This window comes from Hyla sarda, chromosome 2 (genome assembly GCF_029499605.1).
Source record: "Hyla sarda isolate aHylSar1 chromosome 2, aHylSar1.hap1, whole genome shotgun sequence".
Lineage (NCBI taxonomy): Eukaryota > Metazoa > Chordata > Amphibia > Anura > Hylidae > Hyla > Hyla sarda.
The window spans coordinates 436,538,009-436,564,196 of NC_079190.1; the positions used below are offsets into that span (position 1 = coordinate 436,538,009).

Sequence of the window (26,188 nt, forward strand, 5' to 3'; positions counted from 1 at the left end):
CTATGGGATTTCTCTAATAGCTGTTTTAACCTGTTATTAATAACGGCCGTTATTTTGTGACGGAAGATGAACTATTCATGAACTATTTCTCCCGTTACTATCTTCCATCACAAAATAATGTCCGTTATTAATAACGTGCTACAACGGGTTAAAATGGCTATTACAAAAATCCCATAGACTATAATGGGATTTTCTAACAGCCGTATAGGATTTTGTAACTGCCGTTTTACTGCCGATTTTCTGATGGAACTTCGAAAACGGAGTAATTATGTAGTGTGAAAGGGGCCTTAAAGGAACATGCACACTATGAAATTCAGGGAGAAAAGAAAAGCCCCATTGACAAATGGGCTTTTCCAAGCGGATTCCTAGGTTATGGCACTCGGAATAGCGTGACACAAAGACGAGAAAAAAATCCTGCAGTCCTTGGCACCAAAATAGAGGTTAAAGGGTTAAACATTGGAAGTACGCGTTAGGCTAAGTTTCTACTTGTTCTACCGCATGGCGTTTTTTTGGCCAGATGTTAGCTGTAAATCAATGAGAAATCACAAAATTCTTTTTCCACTTGGTGCTTTTCAGCTTGGCTTTTATTTTTTTTATCCTTTTGCCATTTTTTCACTCTATTTTAGCTCCTTGGCGGTTTTGCAAAGTTGCAGCATGTTGAGCCAAAGGTGTTTTTTTCCCTGAAAGCATGGCGTTTTTCTCCCATAGAAATCTATGGGAGTGAAAAAAAACGCCAAAAAAAAACGACATGTGGGTTTTAACTTTGGCGTTTTTGCAGGTGGTTTTTATTGTTTTTTGGACTTTAGCGATCCAAAAAAGTGATGGAGATACCTTTTTTTTAACAACATTTCGTAGGGTACCATTAAAAAAAATAAAATAAAAAAGATACAGTAGTGAATTTAAAAAATTGTACCTAACGAAATGTATCTTTTTATAACAACATTTTTATAAATTTTTAAAACAGGGATCAATTTATGTGGGCGGACAGGGCACAAAAAAATAGCCGACAATAATAAAAATGTAGTGTGTGTGTGTGTTTTTCACTTTTTTTTAAACATTTTTTTTTAGGTAGTACTACTCCCAGCATGGGACACACTGTTCAATGATGGGAGTAGTAGTACCTGTACAGATCACCTGAGTTCATTGCGATCCTTCTGTATAATGTATAGATGCGGCAGGCCGCTCTTCTATGGTCCCCTGCACTGCTGTATATATACACCTATTCATATTTCCCGCAAAGAGCTGTGATTGGTCAGATGGTTCCAGCCAATCACAGCTCTTGGTGGGAAATATGAATATGTGTATATATACATCAGTGCAGGGGACCATAGAAGAGCAGCCGCATCTATAAATTATACAGGACGATCACAGCGGATGTCAGGAGTGACATCCGCTGTGATCTTTCCTTAACTGCAGGTACTACAGCTCCCAACATGAAACAGAGTGTGCTCCATGATGGGAGTAGTAGTACCTGCAGTCAAGGAAAGATCCCAGCGGGTGTCAATCCTGACATCCGCTGTGATCGTCCTTTCTATTGCAGAGATGTGGAGCGGCTCTATACAGCGCTGGCATCTCTGCACTATACTCCGGCCAGTGATATGAATAGAACATCACATCACTGACTCATATTTCCCTCAGAGCTGTGATTGGCTGCAACAATCCGGCCAATCACCACTCTGGGCGGAAACTATGAACGAGTGATGTTCTATTCACATCACTGGCTGGAGTATAGTGCAGAGATGTGAGCTCGCGTTGTATAGAGCCGCTCCGCATCTCTGCTATATTATGGACGATCGATACGTCTATTAGTACAGGTACTACTACTCCCATCATGGAACAGTCTGTTCCATTCTGGGAGTAGTAGTACTACCTAAAAAAATTTAAAAAAAGAGAAAAAAAGTGAAACATTTACACACTTTATTAAAAAAATTATTAAAATCTCATTATAAAAAATATAAATTTCGATAAATACATTTTTTTACCATCACCACTGCATCCTTTTTTTTTTTTCTTTTTTCTTTTTTTGGTACCCAACAAATTTTGGGTACCAAAAAAATAAAATAAAATGCCAAAGGGGCCAAAAATGCAATTTCCACTCAAATGCAAAAACGCCTCCTATCCCGACCCGTAATATATGACCAGTTATTGACATATTTCCAGCCGTACGGAAGTTATGTGGGAACATACATTTCACATTGATTTGCATGGGACTTTAAACAAAAACCCCGACCCTCACAAATGGGGGTAGTTAAGGGTTAAATTAACTATCCTATTTTTTAAGTGGACATATAAGTAACATGTGACCAAGTATTATTGAAATATCTCCAGCCGCTTGGAAGTTATGCAGTAACATATATTTCCCATAGACTTAAAAAAAAACACCCAACCTCTTTTTCACCCCCCTTAAAGGAGTACTCTGGTGCAGAGTATTCCTGCTCCGTCCTGCCCGGGCTACAAAATAAATGAAAATAAACCATCCCTCACCTTCCTGGGTTCCCGCGGAGCGCCACTACAGCTGATCGGTCCTCCGGTCCATTTTCTTCATACTTCCGTGTGAACGAAGTGTCACATGGCGCTCAGCCTATCGCCGGCCGCCGCAATGTTCTGCCTCGGCCCATAATAGGCTGAGCGCCATGTGACGCTTCGTTCACACGGAAGTATGAAGAAGATGGACCGGAGGACCGATCAGCTGTAGTGGCGCTCCTAGTGGCCGGCTGCAGGCTGGCGTGACTTCACGCCTGAATTCAGACCGATGCCGGCCAGGCAACTGGTCCGATTTCATTCAGCCTGCGCTCGCTCCCTGCCTGTCAATCAGACAGACGGGAGAGAGCGCATTGGCTCCTTGGCCTCAGACGCCGGCCACTCCTCCCGCACCACGCCGCTGATGCTGCCCCTGCTGCTGGACTCTGCAGTTTGTTTGTATGTATGGGGATCAGGGATTCAACACAGGGGTTGCGGGGAGAGCGGGGATCAGGGATTCAACACAGGGGTTGCGGGGAGAGCGGGGCTTGGGGTTTCAACACAGGGGTTGCGGGGAGAGCGGGGCTTGGGGTTTCAACACAGGGGTTGGGGAGAGCGGGGCTCAGGGGTTTTAACACCGGGGGGGGGGGGGGGGGGATGTGCGGGGGGACAGATGGATGTAGGGAACGGGGTAGCGCCACACCCATGGCCCTAACTTATTGTTTTCAACACAGGGTGCCTCCAGCGGTTTCACCACTACAATCCCAGCATGCCCAGACAGCCAATAGATGTCAGGGCAAGCTGGGAGTTGTAGTGGTGAAACAGCTGGAGGCACTACCAGGCAGACAAAAATACCTTTTTAATATAGTTTAAAAAAAAGCGAGGGAGGGGGTTAGGGATAGATGGGCAACAGGCAGGGACAGAAAAAATAAATAGGATGGTGGGAGCTACTCTTTAAAATAACATTTACAACACAAGATCTTATATGGGAGTTTTATCAAAACCTGTCCAGAGGAAAAGTTGCTGAGTTGCCCATAGCAACCAATCAGATCGCTTCTTTCATTTTTCAGAAGCCTTGTTAACAATAAAAGGAGCGATCTGATTGGTTTCTATGAGCAACTTTTACTCTGGACAGTTTTTGATAAATCTCCCCTTATGTCTTTATTTCCCTCCATAAACCTATTGTATCTGTACAGATCTCGTGCAGACCCTAGGACGTGACGTCATTGCGAGCCCCCGGGTGGGTACGGCTACACTCCATGACGTCACTTATCACTTTGAGCCCTACTACACTACTTTCACATTACTGAACCCAAAAGTCCCGCCATGTGTCCCGCAAGGCAGCATGGGAAAGCACGCCTCCCCCACTACCAGGCCTCCGGTCCCCACTGGTCTCACCGTGTACCCCGCCCGCAGCCAGCAGCACCGTCACCCGGTCGTGGTCGCAGCCGTACACCCGCTGACGTCATGCAGGAGCAAGCGGCGGGGGCGACAGCCGCCTAAAAGTGGGCGGGCCGAGCGGTGACGTCAGGCGAGGCCGGAAGGACTGGGAGACACCAGGCAGTTCAGTGTGCTGGGAGCAGCGACGAGAACGGGATCATGGCAGATGTGAGTGATGGGACCCGGGAAGGAAGCGGGGTGATAGTACTGGAGGGAAGAGGTGCTCAATGTCATATACATGGCTGCACTGATTGTCATGTGATGTCATCTTCAGGTGGCAGAGTGGGGGGGTCATGTGATGTCCTCTTCAGGTGGCTGAGTGGGGGGGGGGGGGGGTCATGTGATGTCATCTTCAGGTGGCTGAGTGGGGATCATGTGATTTCATCTTCAGGTGGCTGAGTGGGGGGGTCATGTGATGTCATCTTCAGTTGGCTGAGTGGGGATCATGTGATTTCATCTTCAGGTGGCTGAGTGGGGGGGTCATGTGATGTCACCAACAGGTTGCTTAGTGGGGATCATGTGATATCATCAGGTGGCTGAGCTGGGAGTCATGTGATGTCATCTTCAGGTGGCTGAGTGGGGGGGGGGTCATGTGATTTCATCTTCAGGTGGCTGAGTGGGGATCATGTGATGTCACCAACAGGTTGCTTAGTGGGGATCATGTGATGTCATCAGGTGGCTGAGCTGGGAGTCATGTGATGTCATCTTCAGGTGGCTGAGTGGGGATCATGTGATGTCATCTTCAGGTGGCTGAGTGGGGATCATGTGATGTCATCTTCAGGTGGCTGAGTGGGGATCAGGTGATGTCATCTTCAGGTGGCTGAGTGGGGATCAGGTGATGTCATCTTCAGGTGGCTGAGTGGGGATCAGGTGATTTCAGCTTCAGGTGGCTCAGTGGGGTTTGTGTGATGTCACCAACAGGTTGCTTAGTGGGGATCATGTGATGTCATCAGGTGGCTGAGCTGGGAGTCATGTGATGTCATCTTCAGGTGGCTGAGTGGGGATCATGTGATGTTATCAGGTGGCTCAGTGGGGATCATCTGATGTCACCAACAGGTTGCTTAGTGGGGATGATTTGATGTCATCAACAAGTGGCTGAATGGGGTCATGTGATGTCATCATCAGGTGTCTTAGTGGAGTCATGTACAGTGTGATCATCTAATCTCATCAATGGATGGCTTAGTGGGGATGATGTGATGTCATCATTAGGTGGCTGAGTTGGGTTATGTTTTGTCTACTTTAGGTGGCTTAGTGGGTATCTTGTCATGTCATCTTCAGGTGGTTTAGTGGGGGTTGTGTGATGTAATCAATTTAATATCATCAGGTGTCTGAGTAGGGCTCGTGATGTCATGTCATCTTCAGGTAATGCAGTGGGGATGATATGATGTCATCTTCAGGTAATGCAGTGGGGATGATATGATGTCATCTTCAGGTAATGCAGTGGGGATGATATGATGTCATCTTCAGGTAATGCAGTGGGGATGATATGATGTCATCTTCAGGTAATACAGTGGGGATGAAATGATGTCATCTTTATGTAGTGGAGTGGGGATGATGTGATGTCATCTGTAAGTAATGGAGTAGGGGATCATGTGATGTCATCTTCAGGTGGCTGTGTTGGGATGATGTGATGTCATCTTCAGGTGTTTGAGTGGGGATGATGTGATGTCATGTTCAGGTAGCCAAGTGGGGATCTTATGATGTCATGTTCAGGTGGCTCAGTGTGGATCCTGTGATACTATTATCAGGGTGTATAGTTGGGACTATGGGGGAGATTTATCAAAACCTGTCCAGAGGAAAAGTTGCTGAGTTGCCTATAGCAACCAATTGGGGGGGGGCATGTGATGTCATTGACCAGTTGCCCATAGCATTTTTAAAAACCTAATGTCGGGTGTGATGTCACCATGCTCTCCGGAGCTGTGCCAACATCAGATGTTCATTGAGGATTATGTGTTATCTTTAGGTGTGGGGACTGTGGAGAAGCACATGATGTCTTATCTCCTGTACTTTACCACTCACTATGCTGCAAGACTAAGGTGTCAGCTGGTTGTGACGTTACTATCATATTGCTGACAACTCTCACATTAGCAGTGTTCTCCTACCAGTGGGCCTCCAGCTGGTGCAAAACTACAACTCCCTGTCCGGGCATGCTGGGAGTTGTAGTTTTGCAACAGCTGGAGGCACACCGGTTAGGAAACCCAAATCTATATTACACTTTCTATCCCCATACAAACAATACTTCTAAACTCTGTTTCTTCTCTTTATTGATGATAATGGAAAGATTTTAATTGACTACCACCCAAGACATGAATTGTAATCTAGTGATATCACAATTTGTATGGGCTTCTTTATTTATTGAAACAGTTAGAATAGAACGAGGCATGTTTATACCATGCTGCCTTGTGCTGAACAATTCCACAGGCAGAGGAGCATACAGGGAATTAATACAGCAGCTTTTGCATATGTGTTGTGTATAGGATGAGCTTGCTATGTGGATGCATTGTTCTGCAGCATCTCTGGGCAGGGAACTGGCAGGAGTGCTGTGGAAGGAGAGTGAGCAGGGATGAATAGGGAGGGAACCATTGCATTCTGGGAATTGTAGTACTGAGCAACTACTAAGCCAGGACATACAGAACTAAGACCCCCAAAACAAATGGATGGTTGGTGGGTTTAGAACTGAAGCAGATGGGTAAGCAATGCTATATGCAACATATTTATTTTATTTTTTTACCGGATGTTGGAGTACCCCTTCAGAAATCTGCAGCAGAATCTAATGGTGTTGCAGATTTTGCTGTGGATGGTGCTGCAGAACTGCTGAAGACTCACCCTTGCCTCTACCAAAATTTTTACCTGCGCAAATCTGCAGCAAATGTGATCTATGTAAGTTCAGCAAAAGGATGCATGCCTGAAAGACGTTACCGATTGTATAGGACAGAATGCCATCCTCAGTATATGGCTAATGCAGAGCTATAATACATTTGTGGTGTCACGGTGGGTGCAAGATATACTTGTCAGGTCATGACGCCAGGGCATCGTTAGCCTATACACTGTCCGAGGTTGAAGACAGCTTCTCTTGGGCCAGGCACGGGGGCAATGAACACACCGACGCCAGGTTACGGATAACTGTCTTTTACTAAGGCAGGAGTAAGATAGTACAATACTCGCAGTACAGAGCAAAGTAGAAGGGATGCAGTGTAACCCTTGGGAACCCTGTTAACTTGCTGGGACTTATTGTGCTTTTCACCCCCTTGAATTAGACTTGGAGATTAAGAGATATCCCAAGGCCCAATTTCTGACACCCCCAGTGTACGAACTCACCAACTGTAAACTGGGAAAACTTGCAGAATGGCAGTGCTGATTTTATGAGAGATTTTCTTTAGGCGTTTCTTGGAATCACCTCACACTTCTTCCACCTCCTTTCCACACTGCAGCTTACATTGAGCTTTGCACCAAGACTCAGAACTGAACTGGGGCAACTCCTACCCCCCTACACTATATACAGGGCTAATTGGGGGTTCACATTGGATAACAGGGTCACCTGGTTACTCTGCATCTCTCTTCTTAAGGGTACAGTATACAGATAATAGCATAAAAACACAGTAAACAATAGAACAATGGGCCCAACACAGGAGCAGCAGGCATGCCGAGGAGATCCACAGGACAGCCTTTGGTGGTGGGACACCCACATTGTGTGCACTGTGCCTAAGAAGACAACACTGGCTTTTTAATATTTTTAGTTACTTTATTTGTAGGTGCACATACATTTTATTATTGCTGATGGTCTAGGTAAAAAGTAGATGTACCTCAATTTCTTCTCTTTAGTTTCTGTGTGTGGTAGAAAGCCTGTTGTAATTCTAGAAGTGATATCTGGCCTTGCCACATATACCACGTGATTCATCAAAAGACACTTAAATATAGGGAAGAAAGAAATGGTAAGATGACTTTTTATTTTTTATACACTGCTCAAAAAATATAAAGGGGACACTTAAACACCACAATGTAACTCCAAGTCAATGACACTTCTGTGAAATCTCACTGTCCACTCAGGAAGCAACACTGATTGACAATCAATTTCACATGCTGTTGTGCAAATGGAACAGACAACTTCTCAGTTCCTATGCTTCCTGGCTGATGTTTGGTCACTTTTGAATGCTGGCGATGCTTTTGCTCTAGTGGTAGCATGAGACGGAGTCTACAACCCACACAAGTGGCTCAGGTAGTGCAGTTCATCCAGGATGGCACATCAATGCGAGCTGTGGCAAGAAGGTTTGCTGTGTCTGTCAGCGTAGTGTCCAGAGCATGGAGGCGCTACCAGGAGACAGGCCAGTACATCAGGAAACCGTAGGAGGGCAACAACCCAGCAGCAGGACCGCTACCTCCACCTTTGTGCAAGGAGGAGCACTGCCAGAGCCCTGAAACATGACCTCCAGCAGGCCACAAATGTGCATGTGTCCACTCAAACGGTCAGAAACAGACTCCATGAGGTTGGTATGAGGGCCCGACGTCCACAGGTAGAGGTTGTGCTTACAGCCCAACATTGTGCAGGACGTTTGGCATTTGCCAGAAAACACCAAGATTGGCAAATTCACCACTGGTGCCCTGTGCTCTTCACAGATGAAAGCAGGTTCACACTGAGCACATGTGACAGACGTGACAGAGTCTGGAGATGCCGTGGAGAATGTTCTTCTGCCTGCAACATCCTCCAGCATGACTGGTTTGGTGGTGGGTCAGTAATGGTGTGGGGTGGCATTTCTTTGGGGGGGCCACACAGCCCTCCATGTGCTTGCCAGAGGTAGCCTGACTGCCATTAGGTACGGAGATGAGATCCTCAGATCCCTTGTGAGACCATATGCTGGTGCGGTTGGCCCTGGGTTCCTCCTAATGCAAGACAATGCTAGAGGTTAAAGGGTACCTCTCATCAAATAAACGTTTGATATATTTTAGATTAATGAATGTTGAATAACTTTCCAATAGCATGTTAATGAAAAATATGCTTCTTTCTATTGTACTTTTCCCGATCAGTCCTGTCAGCAAGCATTTCTGACTCATGCTGGAGTCCTAAACACTCAGAGCTGCCAGCCTGCTTTGTTCACAGCCAAACAGGCTGTGAACAAAGCAGGCTGGCAGCTCTGAGTGTTCTCCTTTGTGAACAAAGCAGACTGGCAGCTCGTAGTGTTTAGGACTCCAGCATGAGTCTGAAATGCTTGCTGCCAGGACTGGTAGGGAGACCCCTAGTGGTCATTTCTTTAAAGTGGAAAATTAAATAGAAAGAAGCATATTTTTTAATAACATGCAATTGTAAAGTTATTCTGCATACATTAATCTATAATATATCAAAAGTTTTTTTGATGAGAGGTACCCTTTAAGCCCCAATGGAGATGGTAATGTGAGTGATGACTGAAAGGGGTTCTCCGCTGCTCAGCGTTTGGAACAAACTGTTCTGAACGCTGGAGCTGGCGCCGGGAGCTTGTGATCTCATAGCCCTGCCCTCTCATGATGTCACTCCTTGCCCCCTCAATGCAAGTCTATGGCAGGGTGCGGGGCAACTGTATTGAGGCTGCATTGAGGGGCGGGGCTATGACGTCACCAGCTCCCGGCTCCAGCGTTCGGAACAGCGGAGTACCCCTTTAAACCGAAGAGCTCCGATTTCTTCTCGTTTCTGAGCTCAGTAGACTTGGTCTATTTGCGGACACGGGAATGTTTTGCATTGTGTTGTGACCTGTGGGGCCCGATGTTATGGCAATAAACACCAACATAACAGACTCATAAGAGGTTATACGCATTAGAGATTAGTCTCATAAGAAGTTATTCTGATAAGGTTATAGCTCTACAGTATGATAAGCTCCAGAGATCTCCTGTGACCCCGTCTCCTGGCCCGGCTGGATGACTTAACGCCTCTTATTTTTGGCCAGATTTTCTCAGTTCCTGTTCTCTGGCCTACATGGTCATATGATCTCACTCCGTTCCTGGAAACCTTCCTGCTTTTGATGTTAAGAGAGGTTTGATTCATCGTTGAGTGGGGAAGGCTGTCCGAACATGCTAAGAGTTGTAGTTTCGTAAAAGCTAGAGGCACTTTTTTGGGAAACGCAGACCTAGGCAATGATAAGGTGATAAAACTGGGCTGTCGCCTGGAGCCTCGTTACCTTGCAAAAGTTCTATTGATCCCCCAGAGCAGTGGTTCTTAACCCCAAGGGTTCGGGGAGTCAGTCCCAGGGATCGGTGGGGGAGGTCTCAACAGGACAGGCAAACCAAGCAATTGCTTGGGGCCCCGAGCTGGCCTGTAGTGACGGGGCAATTCCCCCCCATCACTATTAACTCCCTGCGGCCCCGCGTTAAGTTTAAAAACGCAGGGCCGCCGGGACATAGCGCATGCCGGGACGTCACTGACGTCCCATGGAAATAAAGGCGCCGAGGACCGGAGGATAGAGAAGGAGGAAGATGCGCGCTGGCCAGCTTGGTAAGTGACCAGCGGCACCTCTTCTTCGGTGCTCCGACCACCGGTCCCGAGACCTACTGCTATAGCCGGAGCGGTGGTCGGAGCACTGAAGTGGGCAGTACACAGGCATACACTGTATTTGGCTGGAGGCTGTATGTCTGTGGGGGAACACTGCCTATATCGGTGGTCTTCAACCTGTGGACCTCCAGATGTTGCAAAACTACAACTCCCAGCATGCCCGGACAGCCGTTGGCTGTCCGGGCATGCTGGGAGTTGTAGTTTTGCAACATCTGGAGGTCTGCAGGTTGAAGGCCACTGGTCTACATAATGTGTGGGAGCACTGCCTGCCTAATGTGGGGGAGCACTGCCTGCCTAATGTGGGGGAACACTGTTTGCCTAATGTGGGGGAACACTGTTTGCCTAATGTGGGGGAACACTGTTTGCCTAATGTGGGGGAACACTGTTTGCCCAATGTGGGGGAACACTGCCTGCCTAATGTGGGGGAACACTGCCTGCCTAATGTGGGGGAACACTGCCTGCCTAATGTGGGGGAGCATTGCCTGCCTAATGTGGGGGAACACTGCCTGCCTAATGTGGGGGAACACTGCCTAATGTGGGGGAACACTGCCATTGTTGCAAAAATGACATGAGAGTGGCACTTGCCAAGGTAAAGCTGCGCATTTCTGAACTGGTCTCTGAAAGACAACAGCAGAAGTCACACTGATTTGTAGTAAATATTCATTATGTTTTTGTTTTTGTGTGAAAATCATGTTTTCGTGGTTTTGTTCTTTGTTCTTTAATGGTTTTGTTCATTCTGTGCACCTATGTATAAATATATACTTAAATATATACCTCCTATGTTTTGACTTTGAAAAAAAATCATATTTTATTGTTCCAATTAAGAGGGGTCCGGTGAATGCGCATATGAAACTGGTGGGGTTCATACCTCCAACAAGGTTAAGAACCATTGCCCTAGAGATTAGTGTTATTGAAGGCGTCTGGCAGTGGCTTTTCCTCTTTTGCTTTATTGAAGCACCTTTGCATTTGGTTCGGAGGTAGTCTTGGTCAGCTAAGTTATGTGTATGACTGCTCGTAAATCTTTGGTGGTAAAACCCAAAGATCATTAATGGGTGCATCTAAATTGTATAGCACTTGGTGCACCATTGCTGTAGTGGGTAATACGTGGTTCCTATAGGTTCAGTCCTGTCGTTTGCTTAAAAGGGGTAGTCCGCTGCTCAGCGTTTTTAACAAACTGTTTCTAACTCTGGAGCCGGCGCTGGGAACTTGTGACGTCATAGCCCCATCCCTCATAATGTCCCGCCCCGCCCCCTCAATGCTAGTCTATGGGAGGTCACGCCCCCTCCCATAGACTTGCATTGAGGGGGCGGTGTGTGATGTCATCAGGGGGCGGGGGTATGATGTCACGAGCTGCCGGCTCCAGCATTTGGAATAGTTTGTTCCAAATGCTGAGCAGCGGACTACAACTGATGCCAGAAAGTTAAACAGATTTGAAAATTACTTCTATTAAAAAAAAATCTTAATCCTCCCAGTACTTATTAGCAGCTGTATACTACAGAGGAAATTATTTTCTTCTTTTCTGTCTGACCACAGGGCTCTCTGCTGACATCTCTGTCCGTGTCAGGAACTGTCCAGAGCAGGAGAAAATCCCCATAGCAAACATATGCTGGCCTGGACAGTTCCTAAAATGGACAGAGGTGTCAGCAGAGAGCACTGTGGACAGAGAAAAAAGAAATCCAAAAAGAAAAGAATTTCCTCTGTAGTATACAGCTGCTAATAAGTCCTGGAAGGATGACAAGTTTTTAATAGAAGTAATTTACAAATCTGTTTAACTTTCTGGCACCAGTTGATTTTAAAAAAAGTGTTCCTCCTGAGTACCCCTTTTAAAGGGGTGGATTTAAGATTGATCAATGTCGCATAAAGATGGTTAGCAATACAGTGATGTCTTATATGTGGGTGTCAGCCACGTAAACCACGTAACATGGAAACGTTTCTTTTACAGTAGTAAAGTTCTACTTTGGTTTCTGATTCTGAGTAAGCATTTCCTGTGTGCAATAAATAGCCTCCCAGCATCCTCCACATTTACTCCTTGTCTTTTATCCATTGTCTCTTCTTCTTAGGGCATGTTCACATAGAAATTAACCCCATTTTTGCTTTTTTGTTTTTCCGTACAATTCAATGGGATTTTTATATTGCCCCCACCTGTTACTTGCCCCAGGTGCGTTTAAAGGAGCATCACATGCTTGAAACAATCTTATTTTTCCACAATTTTGAAAGGGTGCCAATAATTTTGTCCATGTGTGACATTATGTCCAATTTGCTTTCTTTTCTCCCTTTTTGGTTTAGTTCCAATACACACAAAGGGAATAAACATGTGTATAGCAAAACCTGTGTTACTGCAATCCTTTTCTGTGAGAAATACTTCATTTCCTTAAAAATTTCAGGGGTGCCAACTAGGGATCGACCGATATCGTTTTTTTAGGGCCGATACCGATAATCTGTGGCCTTTCAGGCCGATAGCTGATAACTACCGATATTCCGGTATAAGTTATCGGCTATTTCTCCACCCCCCCCAAGAAGCCGCTGCATATTATTGATTTAAAGCGGGTGCCTTAAATCAATTAACTGCAGCGGCTTTGGCTGAATCAGAGACCGCTTCTCTCCCCTTGCCTGTCCGGGGGTCCTCCCAACCACCACCGCTGCCCCCCAGCCTTTCCTCCCCTACCCCTGTATCGCACCGCACACCATCCGCTATCCCCCCCCTTCCACCGCACACCGCCGCTATCCCCACCCACACCGCACACCGCCGCTATCCCCCGCACCGCACACCGCCCTCACCGGTTTTATAATTACCTGTTTCCGAGGTCCGCGTTACTTCTGGCTCCTGTCCTGCGCTGTCACTGTGCGCACTGACGGTGACGTCACGTTGAGGACGTCTCCGCGCTGCGCAGCGCACAGCGTAACGCAGGATGCAGCAGGATCCAGAAGTAGCGCGGGCCCCAGACCCCGGAAACAAGTGATTATAAAACCGGGGATAGGGGAGGCAATGGGGGCGGCGTGCGGTGCGTTGGGGGAGGGGGGGTCGGTGGGGGCGGGGCTGGACATTATCTGATTATCGGCATGGTAATTGCCGATACCGATAACGTCAAAAATCGTGAATATCGGCCAATAATATCGGCCAAACCGATAATCGGACGATCCCTAGTGCCAACAATAACGGCTATTACTGTATAATATTATTATTTCTTTTATTATTTCTTTATTTTTCTTGACGGAGATCCAGTGCTCTATATGTTGTCTTATGACTCTTAGAAATGTTTCCCTAGGGTAGGCTGAAATTTCCTAGTACCATGAGGATATTGTAGCACATTGAATCCTTCTTAGAATCTCTTGACCCATTTTCACATGCCCAGAATGACAGTGGGCCCCGGTTGGATTGCCTGCATGTGTTTATTTCTACCACTTAACACAATGGTGTTAACACATGCGGCTGGACCCCCAGCATATCCACTTTATCTGCCTGCTTTCATTTTAGTTAGGGAAGATGTCTGCCTAAATTTTATATTCCCTGAAGATTTTAAAACCGTTTCAGTGTTTCTATATGGATGTGAAAGAAAGAAAGAAAAATATATTGGGGGAAGATGTTTCAATCCCTGTGCAGAGGAAAACTAGTTGCCCATAGCAACCAATCAGATCGCTTCTTAAATTTTTTTACAAAGGCCTCTGAAAATTTTATAAAGCAATCTGATTGGTTGCTATGGGCAACTGGTCACTCTCTTCTATGCACAGATTTTGATAAATCTCCCCCTAACCTGGTATGTTGTCTGATCTGCCACCATCATGTTATAGAGCAGGGCCCGACAGATCCCAGGTGCCAGGTTGCCATGGTAACCAAGAATTTCATCCTGGCTTCTAGGTTTTTACCTCTGCCTCTCTTCCTACTCTGTTCCCCTGTTCTGTTTCCAGACAGCGCTCTGGTGTTACATGAGCAGCGGATGTCAGGTGACCAACAAAGCCATTCAGTGGCCTCAATTATGACGGTAAAGTGTCATCCGATTCTTATGTTACTCAGGAGTGCCGACTGGAGGCACAATGGGAGATCAACTCGGGAACGGAAATAGGTAAGACACTTATTCCATATTCTGTGGAAGAAGTTTTGAAATGCTGGAATACCCCTTTTATGTGTTTAAGATGGCATCATCATACGAGTGACACTGAAAATATAGCTGGGCATAGCATTTAAAGAGTATCTGTCATAAAGAAAAGCTTTTAAAGGGGTTATCCACCATAAGGTGATTTTAGTACACAACTGCCAGGCTATCCTTTTGTGAACTGGGTATTTCCTGTTGGAGTTTGGTCTCTTAAACTACATATCCCATCATTCCATGCTTCTAAGTGTGAAGTTACAATCCTCCCCAGGTCTTGTGCAAGGATTTTTGCCACCCTAGGCGAAAGTTAACTTTGCCGCCCCTTGACCCCGCCCATTGGCTCCAGCCTTTGACATGCCCCACCTTACTACTGGGGTGACACACTGTAATAAAGCTCCTCCTCATGTAATCACCTTACTACTGGGGTGACACACTGTAACAAACTTTATCCTCACGCGACGATGGTTCGGGCTGGGCAGGTGGTTCGGATGAGTGGCAGGTGCTTCAGATGCTGGCTGGTTACTCACTTTCTTGCAGCGGGCAGATTGGCGTGCTCATCAAGAGGTCGCTCTAGGCAGCTGCCGATTTTGCCTATAGGCAGAACCAGACCTGTTCCTCCCTCCTTCACATCAGCCATCCCACCCAATGCAGCACAAATGAGCTGCATCCATTCAAAAGACCAGTGTTTTCTAATCGGGGGGGCCTACAGCTGTTGCAAAAGGATCTCTCTCCCACCAAGCGGTCGCTCCACCCATTGAAGCAGGACAGGCTCCCTATCATCACCTGACTAGTGATGTTAGGTCTGGACGCACTGCAAACTGGGAAAACCCGAGACCTGAGTCATTTTGAATGCTGTTAAAAATAAATATTGGGGCGAAAATCACAGAAGGACACACAGGTACAGACACTATATATTATGAACTACACTAACTTTTACAGCCCCTGAAGCATAGTAAAATAAAAGAAAATACTGGAATACCTCTTTAACATGTCCTAGTGACATGTCAAAAATTTTGATCGGCGGGGGTTTGAGGGTTTAGATCTCCGCAAATTAGGAAACTATCCGGGAGAAGTCTGCGCTACTGCACACTCCTTTCCCTGCTCTATGTCACGTGATCGAGACAGGCTTCATAGACTTACATGGCGAGTTTTTCTCGATCATGTAACAGAACCGCAAGAAAACGTGCTCAGACCCCCGCTGATGTTGCTAGGACATGTCAAAACTATTTCCAAAAGACAGTGGCCATTTAAAGAGGGCTAAACTGCTGACCTGACTTGGTTTTAGGAAATGGCAGCTCTGGAATCTATTTTGTCTCTTGCATTGTATCATTCCTCTGGGATTCATCCTGGAAATATATGAATAAACTGACAACTAGGTGTTACCATTCCTCTCGCAAAGGGAGTGTCCTTACACAGCCTGACTCTCTCAGCTCTGATTGGTCAAACTTTGTAGGAACACGCCCCCAACTGGTAACACCTAGCTTTCAATTAATTTATACATTTCCAGGAGAAATAACAGAGGAACTGCACAACAAAGCGTTCTATAAAAAGAAGCTTCAGAATTATAATATTTTCTCTTTAATTATTTTAAGTGACCCTGGCGGACCGGAGTGGTCGGAGAGAGTCACCCCTTTTCCTGTTAGACTGGATATTCTGACCATAGTTTACAATCCTTTCCTAGTAATGATCAGTATGATCTGCGCCTTTCAGATCCCACTGGAATCTGTGTAATTCTGCCTCTCTTTGTATAGAGAACGAGTTTAGTTACATTATTTAAATAGAAGCTGGAGGGAAACAAATTGGGTTATAACTTGTCATGGATCAGTTGCATTGAATCTAAATGTAAATGTCCTTCAGGTATTGTATATTCTATCTCGCTGCACCATTGTGCCTGCAGTTATGTGGTTAATCTTGTTACCATAGGAATTAAGCGTTACCCACATTCTTTTGGCGGTTTCTGCTGGTTTATTGATGTTATTGGAGACGACGTGGTACTTGGATTTAATGCATGATGGCAATACCGTACGTGGGGCAACTTTGTCCACCCCAGACTAAACCAACATGCATGAGGATAAAGATCGTATGCGTTCAGCATGAATGATCGTAAGCCAGGAGGCTTTTCCTTTCTTCACTTTACTCTACTCCAATGTTTCTCAACAATTTTCAGCCCAGGCGCACCTCAAAAAAGGTTTTTTTACCGCAGGGCGCACAAACCACAATACCCCCCTTCCTCTGATAATCGGTTGGTCCCTTGAATGTTGGACCCCCCCCTGTAAGTAGTTTGTCCCCCTGTAGGTAGGACTCCCGTATAAGTAATACTATTGCTATAAAGTAATCCGGATCACTGGGCTGCGGTACCTCTATCACAGCAGGAGACCAATGTCCTAAATGTGCGGGTTCGGCGGTGCTGGGAACCAGAAAGAACTAAGTCACTAAATACATATAGCATAGAGACATTGTTACCTGCATTCACCGGTAGGCTTCAGCCTGCCGACTCTGCTTCAACTACTCACAGGGACGTCACTGGTTCCAGACACGATGCAGGTCGCTCAGAGGCGACTGCTGGCGGTTTTGCGCAGTGTTCGCTTCACAAGCGCGAAACCACCGGCAGTCGCCTCTGAGCACCATGCATCGTGTCTGGAACCAGTGACGTCCGTGTGAGCAGTTGAAGGGGAGTCGGCAGGCTGAAGCCTAGCGGTGAGTGCAAGTAACCGTGTCTCTTCTATGCCCCTGTATAAGTAGTTTGCCCCCTGTAGGTAGGACCCCACGGTAGATACTTTTGCTTCTTTAGTTAGTGTAGGAAGCGGCTACCCTGTAGTTTACTTGCCACCCTGTAGGTAGGACCCACCTCAAGGGACAAAAAACACTGCTCTTTTCCCTCTGACACGTAGGGCCCATTCACACTACGTAATCTCCATGGGCAGCAGGTGCCGGCAGAATAAGCCGACACTAGAACCGTTTCTGCATGGGCCGCCTCAATAGATGGCAATGCATTTCTGAGTGGATTCCGCTGAAGTGGAGTTTTGCTGGGAAAATACATACTAAGGGACATAAGGGACCGTTTATAGTTAAAAAACGTCATAATTTTTATTTTATTCTTTTTGAGTTACCAATGGAAAGCCATCTGATAAGTCACATTCAGTAAAATTTTATAGATACAGTCATAACACAAAGGGCAAGAGCTTTGTTTTGCACCTGTTAAGAAATAATTGCAATTTTTTTAAACACCTTTTATCGTGTCTTTATGGCTGTTCGTTTCATCCCAAAAAATTGTCTGGATTGCAAATTGCATAATAGCATCAGGTTTAGCAAGAACATTGTTGCAGAGATAAGATCACAGGAGCAGCCACCTCTAACGCGTTTCTGGTGTCGGTAAAGCCCTTAATCATTTTAGATTGCTGCCTGACTGGACTGAAATCACCAGAGATGCACCCGCTGCGTTACTCAATGTAGAGAATCTTATGGATGCTGTGTATTTATTAGGGCTGTCTGGTGACATATTCCCTTTGATGGGAACTTGGCATGTTAACAGGGTTCTCCACCATAAGATGTATTTAGTACGTACCTGGCAGGCAGTACTGGACATGCTTAGGAAGGATCTGTGCTTGTCTTGGGGCTAAATGGCTATGTCATGAGATTACCATAACACTGTGGCTAGCTTTTTGTGAATTGGTATTTCCTGTTTGATTTTTCTTTTTTTTTTTTTTTTTACTACAAATTCCATTTTCCTCCCTCCCACACATCAGCCACCCCACCCATTGAAACATAAATGAGCTGCATCCATTCAAAAGACCTGTGGTTTTCAATCAGGGTGCTTACAGCTGTTGCATTAGTTGTATATTTATCTCTCTCCCACCAAGCGATCCCTCCACCCATTGAAGCAGACAGGCTAACTGTCATCAGCTGACTAGTGAGTCAGGTCTCGGCCGCATTGCAACCTGGGAAAATTCTGAGACAACAGTCATTTTGTATGCTGGTAAAAATACAGTTACCGCAGTGTGTGGTAAACAGTACATAGGGAAGTATAGTATAATAAAGTGTTTCCCAACCAGCTTGCCTCCAGCTGTTGCAAAACTACAACTGCCAGCAAGCCCAGACAGCCGAAGGCTGTCTGGGCATGCTGGGAGTTGTAGTTTTGCAACAGCTGGAGGCACACCAGTTGAGAAATCCTGATCTGACACTGACATCCTGATTTTTATTTATTTATTTATTTTTTGTCTATTTCGTAAGCAAAGAGAAAAATAAATTCCTTCATCAAGAACAACATGTCTAAATCTGAAAAATAACATCCTTTTTTAGGAGCCAAAATTTCTAGGAAAATGTCCTAAACCTTGGCACAGTTGGCAGGTATTCTGACATGCTGACTTATAGATATTGTTTATTATTTTTAAATTTTCTGTTTGTTTTTGCATACGTCAGCAGCCACTGGAGGTGAAAGTTTAGCCCAGACAACCAAAACGGTGCAAAAATTTTGGTATTTTAAAGGACACAAGGAAATGTCCAATCATTGGATGATTCATAATGCTGCTTTTTCCCCCAATAGCTGTCTAACAAACATCGGGCGAACGCCTAATATACACAATGCACTCTATGATATATACAGGTTGTGCAGTAAATGTCTGTAGCAGTACAACACACACACACACATATCTCTCCCACTTTTCCTGTTGTTTAAAGGGGTACTCCGCCATTAGACATCTTTTCCCCTATTCAAGGATTTCCGCGCAGCACCTAGCATTCTGAGTGAACGTCGGGTGCTGACAGAACACAGAGTGCTGTGCGGAGATCGCGGGGGTCCCAGCGGCAGGACACCCACGATCAGACATCTTATCTAGAGATGAGCGAACTTACAGTAAATTCGATTCGTCACGAACTTCTCGGCTCGGCAGTTGATGACTTATCCTGCGTAAATGAGTTCAGCTTTCAGGTGCTCCGGTGGGCTGGAAAAGGTGGATACATTACTAGGAAAGAGTCTCCTAGGACTGTATGCACCTTTTCCAGCCCACGGGAGCACCTGAAAGCTGAACTCATTTATGCAGGATAAGTCATCAACTGCCGAGCCGAGAAGTTCGTGACGAATCGAATTTACTGTAAGTTCGCTCATCTCTAATCTTATCCCCTAAACTTAAAGGGGTACTCCGGAAGAGTACCCCTTTTAAGGTTCAGAAATGCATTATGGAGGGAGATTAATCAAAACCTGTCAGGGGTGTGGAAATTTTATAAAAAACTACTTGTCCACGGGACTAAAATGGAGCAAAATCTACTTGTCCCTCATGACGATCCACTTGTCCGGCCAATTTTCGCTTTTACGCTCTGATTTTTTCCTCCTCGCCCTATAATAGCCATAACTACCTACTATAATGATACCTTTTAATTTTTCAATAACATATTCTCTGAACCAAAAAATATATAAATATTTAGGGAAGTGAAATTGAAATAGTACAAGATAATTTACTGTATATACTCGAGTATAAGCCGACCCGAGTATAAGCCGAGACCCCTAATTTCAACCCAAAATCCCAGGAAAAGTTATTGACTCGAGTATAAGCCTAGGGTGGGAAATACCTCATCCCCCCCTGTCATCATCCAGACCCGTCATTAACATCCTCATCATCATCCCCTTGTCATCATCCCACACATCCCCCCTTCATCATCCTCTTATCATCCCACACATCCCCCCTTCATCATCCCCTTATCATCCCACACATCCCCCCTTCATCATCCCCTTGTCATCATCCCACACATCCCCCCCTATCATCCTCTTATCATCCCACACATCCCCCCTTCATCATCCCCTTATCATCCCACACATCCCCCCTTCATCATCCCCTTGTCATCATCCCACACATCCCCCCTTCATCATCCCCTTATCATCCCGCACATCCCCCCTTCATCATCCCCTTATCATCCCACACATCCCCCCTTCATCATCCCCTTGTCATCATCCCACACATCCCCCCTTCATCATCCCCTTATCATCCCACACCCCCCCCCCCTTCATCATCCCCACCCCCCTTCATCATCCCCACACCCCCCCTTCATCATCCTCTTCTCATCATTCGCCCTCAGTGGTCTTCAACCTGCGGACCTCCAGAGGTTTCAAAACTACAACTCCCAGCAAGCCCGGGCAGCCATCGGCTGTCCGGGCTTGCTGGGAGTTGTAGTTTTGAAACCTCCGGAGGTCCGCAGGTTGAAGACCACTGCGGCCTTCAACATCATCCAGCCCCCTCTCACCCCCTTTAGTTCTGAGTACTCACCTCCGCTCGGCGCTGGTCCGGTCCTGCAGGACTGTCCGGTGAGGAGGTGGTCCGGGCTGCTATCTTCACCGGGGGCGCCTCTTCTCCGCGCTTCCGGCCCGGAATAGATGCGTTGCCTTGACAATGACGCAGAATTACGTTGGCAATGAACGCACGTCTGCGTCGTTGTCACGGCAACGTGACTATTCTGAGGCCGGGCCCGAAGCGCTTAGAAGAGGCCTCCCCGGTGAAGATAGCAGCCCGGAACCACTATCCCACCGGACCACCTCCTCACCGGACAGTCCTGCAGGACCGGACCAGCGCCGAGCGGAGGTGAGTATTCAGAACTAAAGGGGGTGAGAGGGGGCTGGATGATGTTGAAGGCCGCAGTGGTCTTCAACCTGCGGACCTCCGGAGGTTTCAAAACTACAACTCCCAGCAAGCCCGGACAGCCGATGGCTGCCCGGGCTTGCTGGGAGTTGTAGTTTTGAAACCTCTGGAGGTCCGCAGGTTGAAGACCACTGCGGGTGGGGGAGTTCACTCGAGTATAAGCCAAGGGGGGTGTTTTCAGCACGAAAAATCGTGCTGAAAAACTCGGCCTATACTCGAGTATATACGGTAGCAGATTTGGTGTTTTTCTTTTCTGCGCCATTTACCTTGTGGTTGAGATAACATGTTAGTTTTATACTTTAGGCGCCTGATTACAGCAATACCAGATTTGTATAGTTTACGTCGTGTTTTACTAATTCTGAACTTTTTCTAATTTTTTTAATTGCCATTTTTTAACCCCTGTAGCTTTATTTTTTTCCGCATACCAGGATGTATGAGGGCTCATTTTTTGCACCATAATCCGTTTTTTGTATCGGTACCATTTTGGCATTGATCTGACTTTTTAATCACTTTTTAACTTTTTTTTCTGGGATATTATAAAAATTGCAAATCTGTGGTTTGGTATTTTTTTTACATTTACCGTACGGGATACATAATGTTATATTTTAATAGGTTGCACAATTACACACGAAGCGATACCAAATATGTTTATTTTTATTATGTTTGCATGTTTTTATATAGGTAAAGGGGGTGATTTGAACTTTTAACATAGAAGGGGTTAATGCAGCGGTCTTCAAACTGTGGCCCTCCAGATGTTGCAAAACTACAACTCCCAGCATGCCCGGACAGCCAACGGCTGTCCTGGCATGCTGGGAATTGTAGTTTTGTAACATCTGGAGGGGCACCGTTTGAAGACCACTGGGTGTCTTTCAAACTTTTATTAAAACTTTTTTTTTTTCGTTTACACTTTATTAGACTTATGAGGAATCATTAGATACCTCAGACAGATGAATAGATTCTATTGAACGCTATTAATCTGTGTGCTCTGTGATCCATTGATAGAGCCTGGTCCAGCCAGGATCTATCAATGACAGAGTCGGGACAGGAGGAAGCAGAGGTAAGTCCTCCGGCTACCTCCATAGTGGATCGCCCCCCTGCGATCGCGCTGTGGGGGGGGTGATCCACTCCCCTAGCCCACCAGGGAGCATTCACATGTCCCTTTAGACCAGTGGTTCTCAACCTTTTCGGCGACCGTACCCCCAAGGCCTGAAAGTATGTCCACGGGTACCCCCTCACGCGGAACTTGCGAGCGAGGGGTACCCGCAGACAAAAGGCGTGTTCTTACCTTTATACTAATGCATCCCATCTCCATCTTAATCCCCTTGTGCTATTATTCCCCCTCCATCTTACTCCCCCTGTCCCACAATTCCCACCTCCCTCTGATTCCCTTTTACCATTATTCCCCCTCCATCTTTATCCCCTTGTGCCATTATTATCCCCTCAGCTCTCCGAAGCTACAGCTGGGGGGAGTGAAGGCAGAGGACGCAGGTCTGCACGGGGAGAAGTAAGCCACGCCCCCTCATCTTCCCCGCACGTCTGCAGAGCATGGGAGAGAGAGACATACACAGCTTCTCATCTCCCCTACTCTGCTTCAGATCTGCAGTCTGTGTGAAGCGGGCTCCCAACTCCTGCCCGCTCCATACAGACTGCAGATCCGCCGCACTTGTCAGGTCCGGCCCTGCCTGCCCGAAGCCGGGCTAAGGGCCGGACAAATTCACCTGCCCGGCGCCCAAAACTACTAGTCCCGGGCGTCGGGCGATAGAAATTCCACATCCCTGCCTGTGTAGAGGAAGAGTGGTGCAGTTGCCTATAGCAACCAATCAGATCGCTTCTCTAAGAACTTAAAGAAGCAATCTGATTGGTTGCTATGAACTGCACCTGTTTTTCTACACCTGTTTTGATCAATTCCCCCCCTGTGAGCCCTGTTTTCATCAAACTATAGAAAACACCTTGAAAGGATATCGGCTTGAGACATTTGCTTGTGATGAATGAGTTGTCGGTAATAGCGTTTTCCTCGTGCGCGGTGCGCGCCAACATGCAATAGGGGTTGCAGACGTGCTGGGAATAGTAGTGGTAATTCAAAGGCGTTTGCTGGCTGTATACATGAATGGGGTAATATACATCAAGGCTAGACACGTTTTGAGATCCTCCTCAACGCGTTTCGAGATCCTGCTCAATCTCTTTTTCAATAGCTGGGAACAGCTATTGAAAAAAAACAGATTGAGCAGGATCTCGAAACGCGTCTAGTCTTGATGCTTATTACCCGATTCATGTATACACCCAGCAAATGCCTTTGAATTACCACTACTATTCCCAGCACATCCACAACCCACATTGCATGTTGGCGCGCACCGCGCACGAGGAGAACGCTACTACCGCCAACACATTCATCACAAGTATCAGGCCAGCAACAGACCTCTCCCTCCCCAGGTCTGCCAGCGCAGCCTAAGCCCACTATCAGAGCGTCCGTGCGACCATAGATGGATGACGCACACAATATTTATTTAAACTTCAGTACCTTGGAGTTGCCGTGCAAAAAGATAAATTACATTTGGTTTTATTTTGGCTATATCTACAAATAATAGAATTATTCTATACATGAATCTATATTTAATAATATATTATATATTTTTCTGATATTTACTTTTATCTATATTTTTATTGACCATATTTTTATTATATGCTGAGATCACCTGCAAGGGCCCTGCAGCTGACACTCACTACAATCATATTATTGTATTTTATGAGATATAAATAAATCCACAGTTATACATATCTGACTGTATTTTATTAATATAAAACCATTATATACAATTAACCACAAATCTAAGGTTACATTTTAAGACCAGTCTTGAGGAAAGTGCCCCTTCTATATTTGTTCAAGTTGTATGAGACACACAACTTTTTTTTACATTAGAACTCGTCTGGTATAACAACAAATCTTTCTCTACATGTATGGTTGAGCTACCCATCCCCTTTATCGTTACAATATTGTCAACATACAATGGTCTTTTTATTTTCTGGACCATTGTAACTTTAAACCAGACCCAACATACAATGCTACAGATAGTCCAGATCTGTGAAACGCATCAATGGTTGGAAGAACTGACCAATCAGAATGGGCATTTTACTGGTAAAACCCCTGTATTACTGAAGTGCATGCACTGACTGGTGTCTGGTAGCGGCTACTACAGTACAGGGTGGTATTACATGTTCTGTACTACTCTTTACTTGTGCCACGGTTAGCTGCTCCTTTGGACAGTGGCTCCATTTTACTTTTTTATGACATTGTGTGTACTGTACAGACCCTGAAGAAGCTCCTGTCCTCTACATAGACAGTGATTACAGCTTCCAGCAGCTCTTTCTTACTTTTATATGTAAGGACTTGCTTTATCTGTATTACAGTGATTCACACTACGATTTCACTCTACGGCTGCTGAATCCTCTCTACGGCTGGGGGGGGGGGGGGAGCATAAACCAGGTGCTCCTGTATCCCAGCCAGACCCGGCCCGCATCTAATTCATTTCAATGAGCCCACCGGAATCAAACGGTGACTCCGGTCGGCTCATTTTTGCCCCGTATCTGGTTTTCTGACTGGACCTAAAACCGTGGTATGCCGGTTACAGGGCAAAAATGAGCCGACCGGAGTCACCGTTTTACTCTGGTCGGCTCATTGAAATGAGTTAAATAGGGGCAGGGTCCTGCTGGGATGCGGGAGGACACGGTTTTCACTCCCCCCGGGAGGATCCGGCAGCTGAAGAGTGAAATCGTAGTGTGAACCCAGCCTTAGTTATTTGCTTATTTTTCTTTAATCCTCACTTATTCCTATTTTTGGATGACATTTCGGGCCTTCAGAACCAATTTCCAGGTTCCCTTAGAATTAGGGTGTCAACATGCAATGGTCGTCCTGGAACCAACTAATATACCTTGAAGGACCACTGTAATAGTTCTGTGGGAAAAGATTCAGCAGAAATTGTATTCCGTTTATTGAAGAATCCCTATTCACTGAGTAGGACCGCCCACTGGACTCCTGAGGGTAGAATAAGCAGGGATTTTAATGAAGAAGTTACAAGTCATACTGAATCTTTGCCCAAAGAACTATTTGTAAATCTGCTCAGTTTCTACTTCTCTAGAACAGGATGCCAGTAGATGGGACTGTATTTTGATGGTGACAGGTTCCCTTTAAATTAAATCTGACATCAGTATCACCTGCACTAACCTGTTGTACAGGCTTGTAGTGCAAATTACACTGATGACAATGATACTTACCATTCCCGCTCCATGCCTCTGTTCCACCACAATCTTGGTTCTTTATTACATTCAAATACATAGTTACATAGTTAGTACGGTCGAAAAAAGACATATGTCCATCAAGTTCAACCAGGGAATTAAGGGGTAGGGGTGTGGCGCGATATTGGGGAAGGGATGGGATTTTATATTTCTTCATAAGCATTAATGTTATTTTGTTCCATGAATGTATCTAATCCTTTTTAAAGCTGGATTAGATACATTCATGGAACAAAATAACATTAATGACCTGCTTGATGCAGGGGGGCGCTACGGTGTTCCCAAGATCGCAAGTTACCGCAGTGTGTGGTAAACAGTACATAGGGAAGTATAGTATAATAAAGTGTTTCCCAACCAGCTTGCCTCCAGCTGTTGCAAAACTACAACTGCCAGCAAGCCCAGACAGCCGAAGGCTGTCTGGGCATGCTGGGAGTTGTAGTTTTGCAACAGCTGGAGGCACACCAGTTGAGAAATCCTGATATGACATCCCGATTTTTATTTTTGTCTGTAACGTAAGCAAAGAGAAAAAAAATAAATTCCTTCTTCAAGAACAACATGTCTAAATCTGAAAAATAACATCCTTTTTTAGGAACCAAAATTTTTAGGAAAATGACCTAAACCTTGGCACAGTTGGCAGGTATTCTGACATGCTGACTTATAGATATTGTTTATTATTTTTGACTTTTTTATGTGTTTTTGCATACGTCAGCAGCCACTGGAGGTGAAAGTTTAGGCCAGACAACCAATACGGTGCAAACATTTTGGTATTTTAA

At 45.7% G+C, this 26,188-nt stretch overlaps 2 protein-coding genes across 6 annotated transcripts in view; one reads left to right on the forward strand and one right to left on the reverse strand.

Moving 5' to 3' along the window:
• Nucleotides 1-3,998, reverse strand: part of FANCB (FA complementation group B) — a 59,315-nt gene extending 55,317 nt beyond the window's left edge. For all 5 annotated transcript variants that reach the window (XM_056559172.1, XM_056559168.1, XM_056559174.1 and 2 more), the window contains exon 1: nucleotides 3,859-3,998. The gene's annotated coding sequence lies outside the window, so the exon portion shown is untranslated. The remainder of the gene's footprint in view (nucleotides 1-3,858) is intronic.
• MOSPD2 (motile sperm domain containing 2) overlaps nucleotides 3,931-26,188 on the forward strand; it is a 108,562-nt gene continuing 86,304 nt past the window's right edge. Inside the window, exon 1 of the mRNA XM_056559176.1 lies at nucleotides 3,931-4,068. Within this exon, the coding sequence (XP_056415151.1) occupies nucleotides 4,060-4,068 (9 nt within the window). The 5' untranslated portion in view covers nucleotides 3,931-4,059. The remainder of the gene's footprint in view (nucleotides 4,069-26,188) is intronic.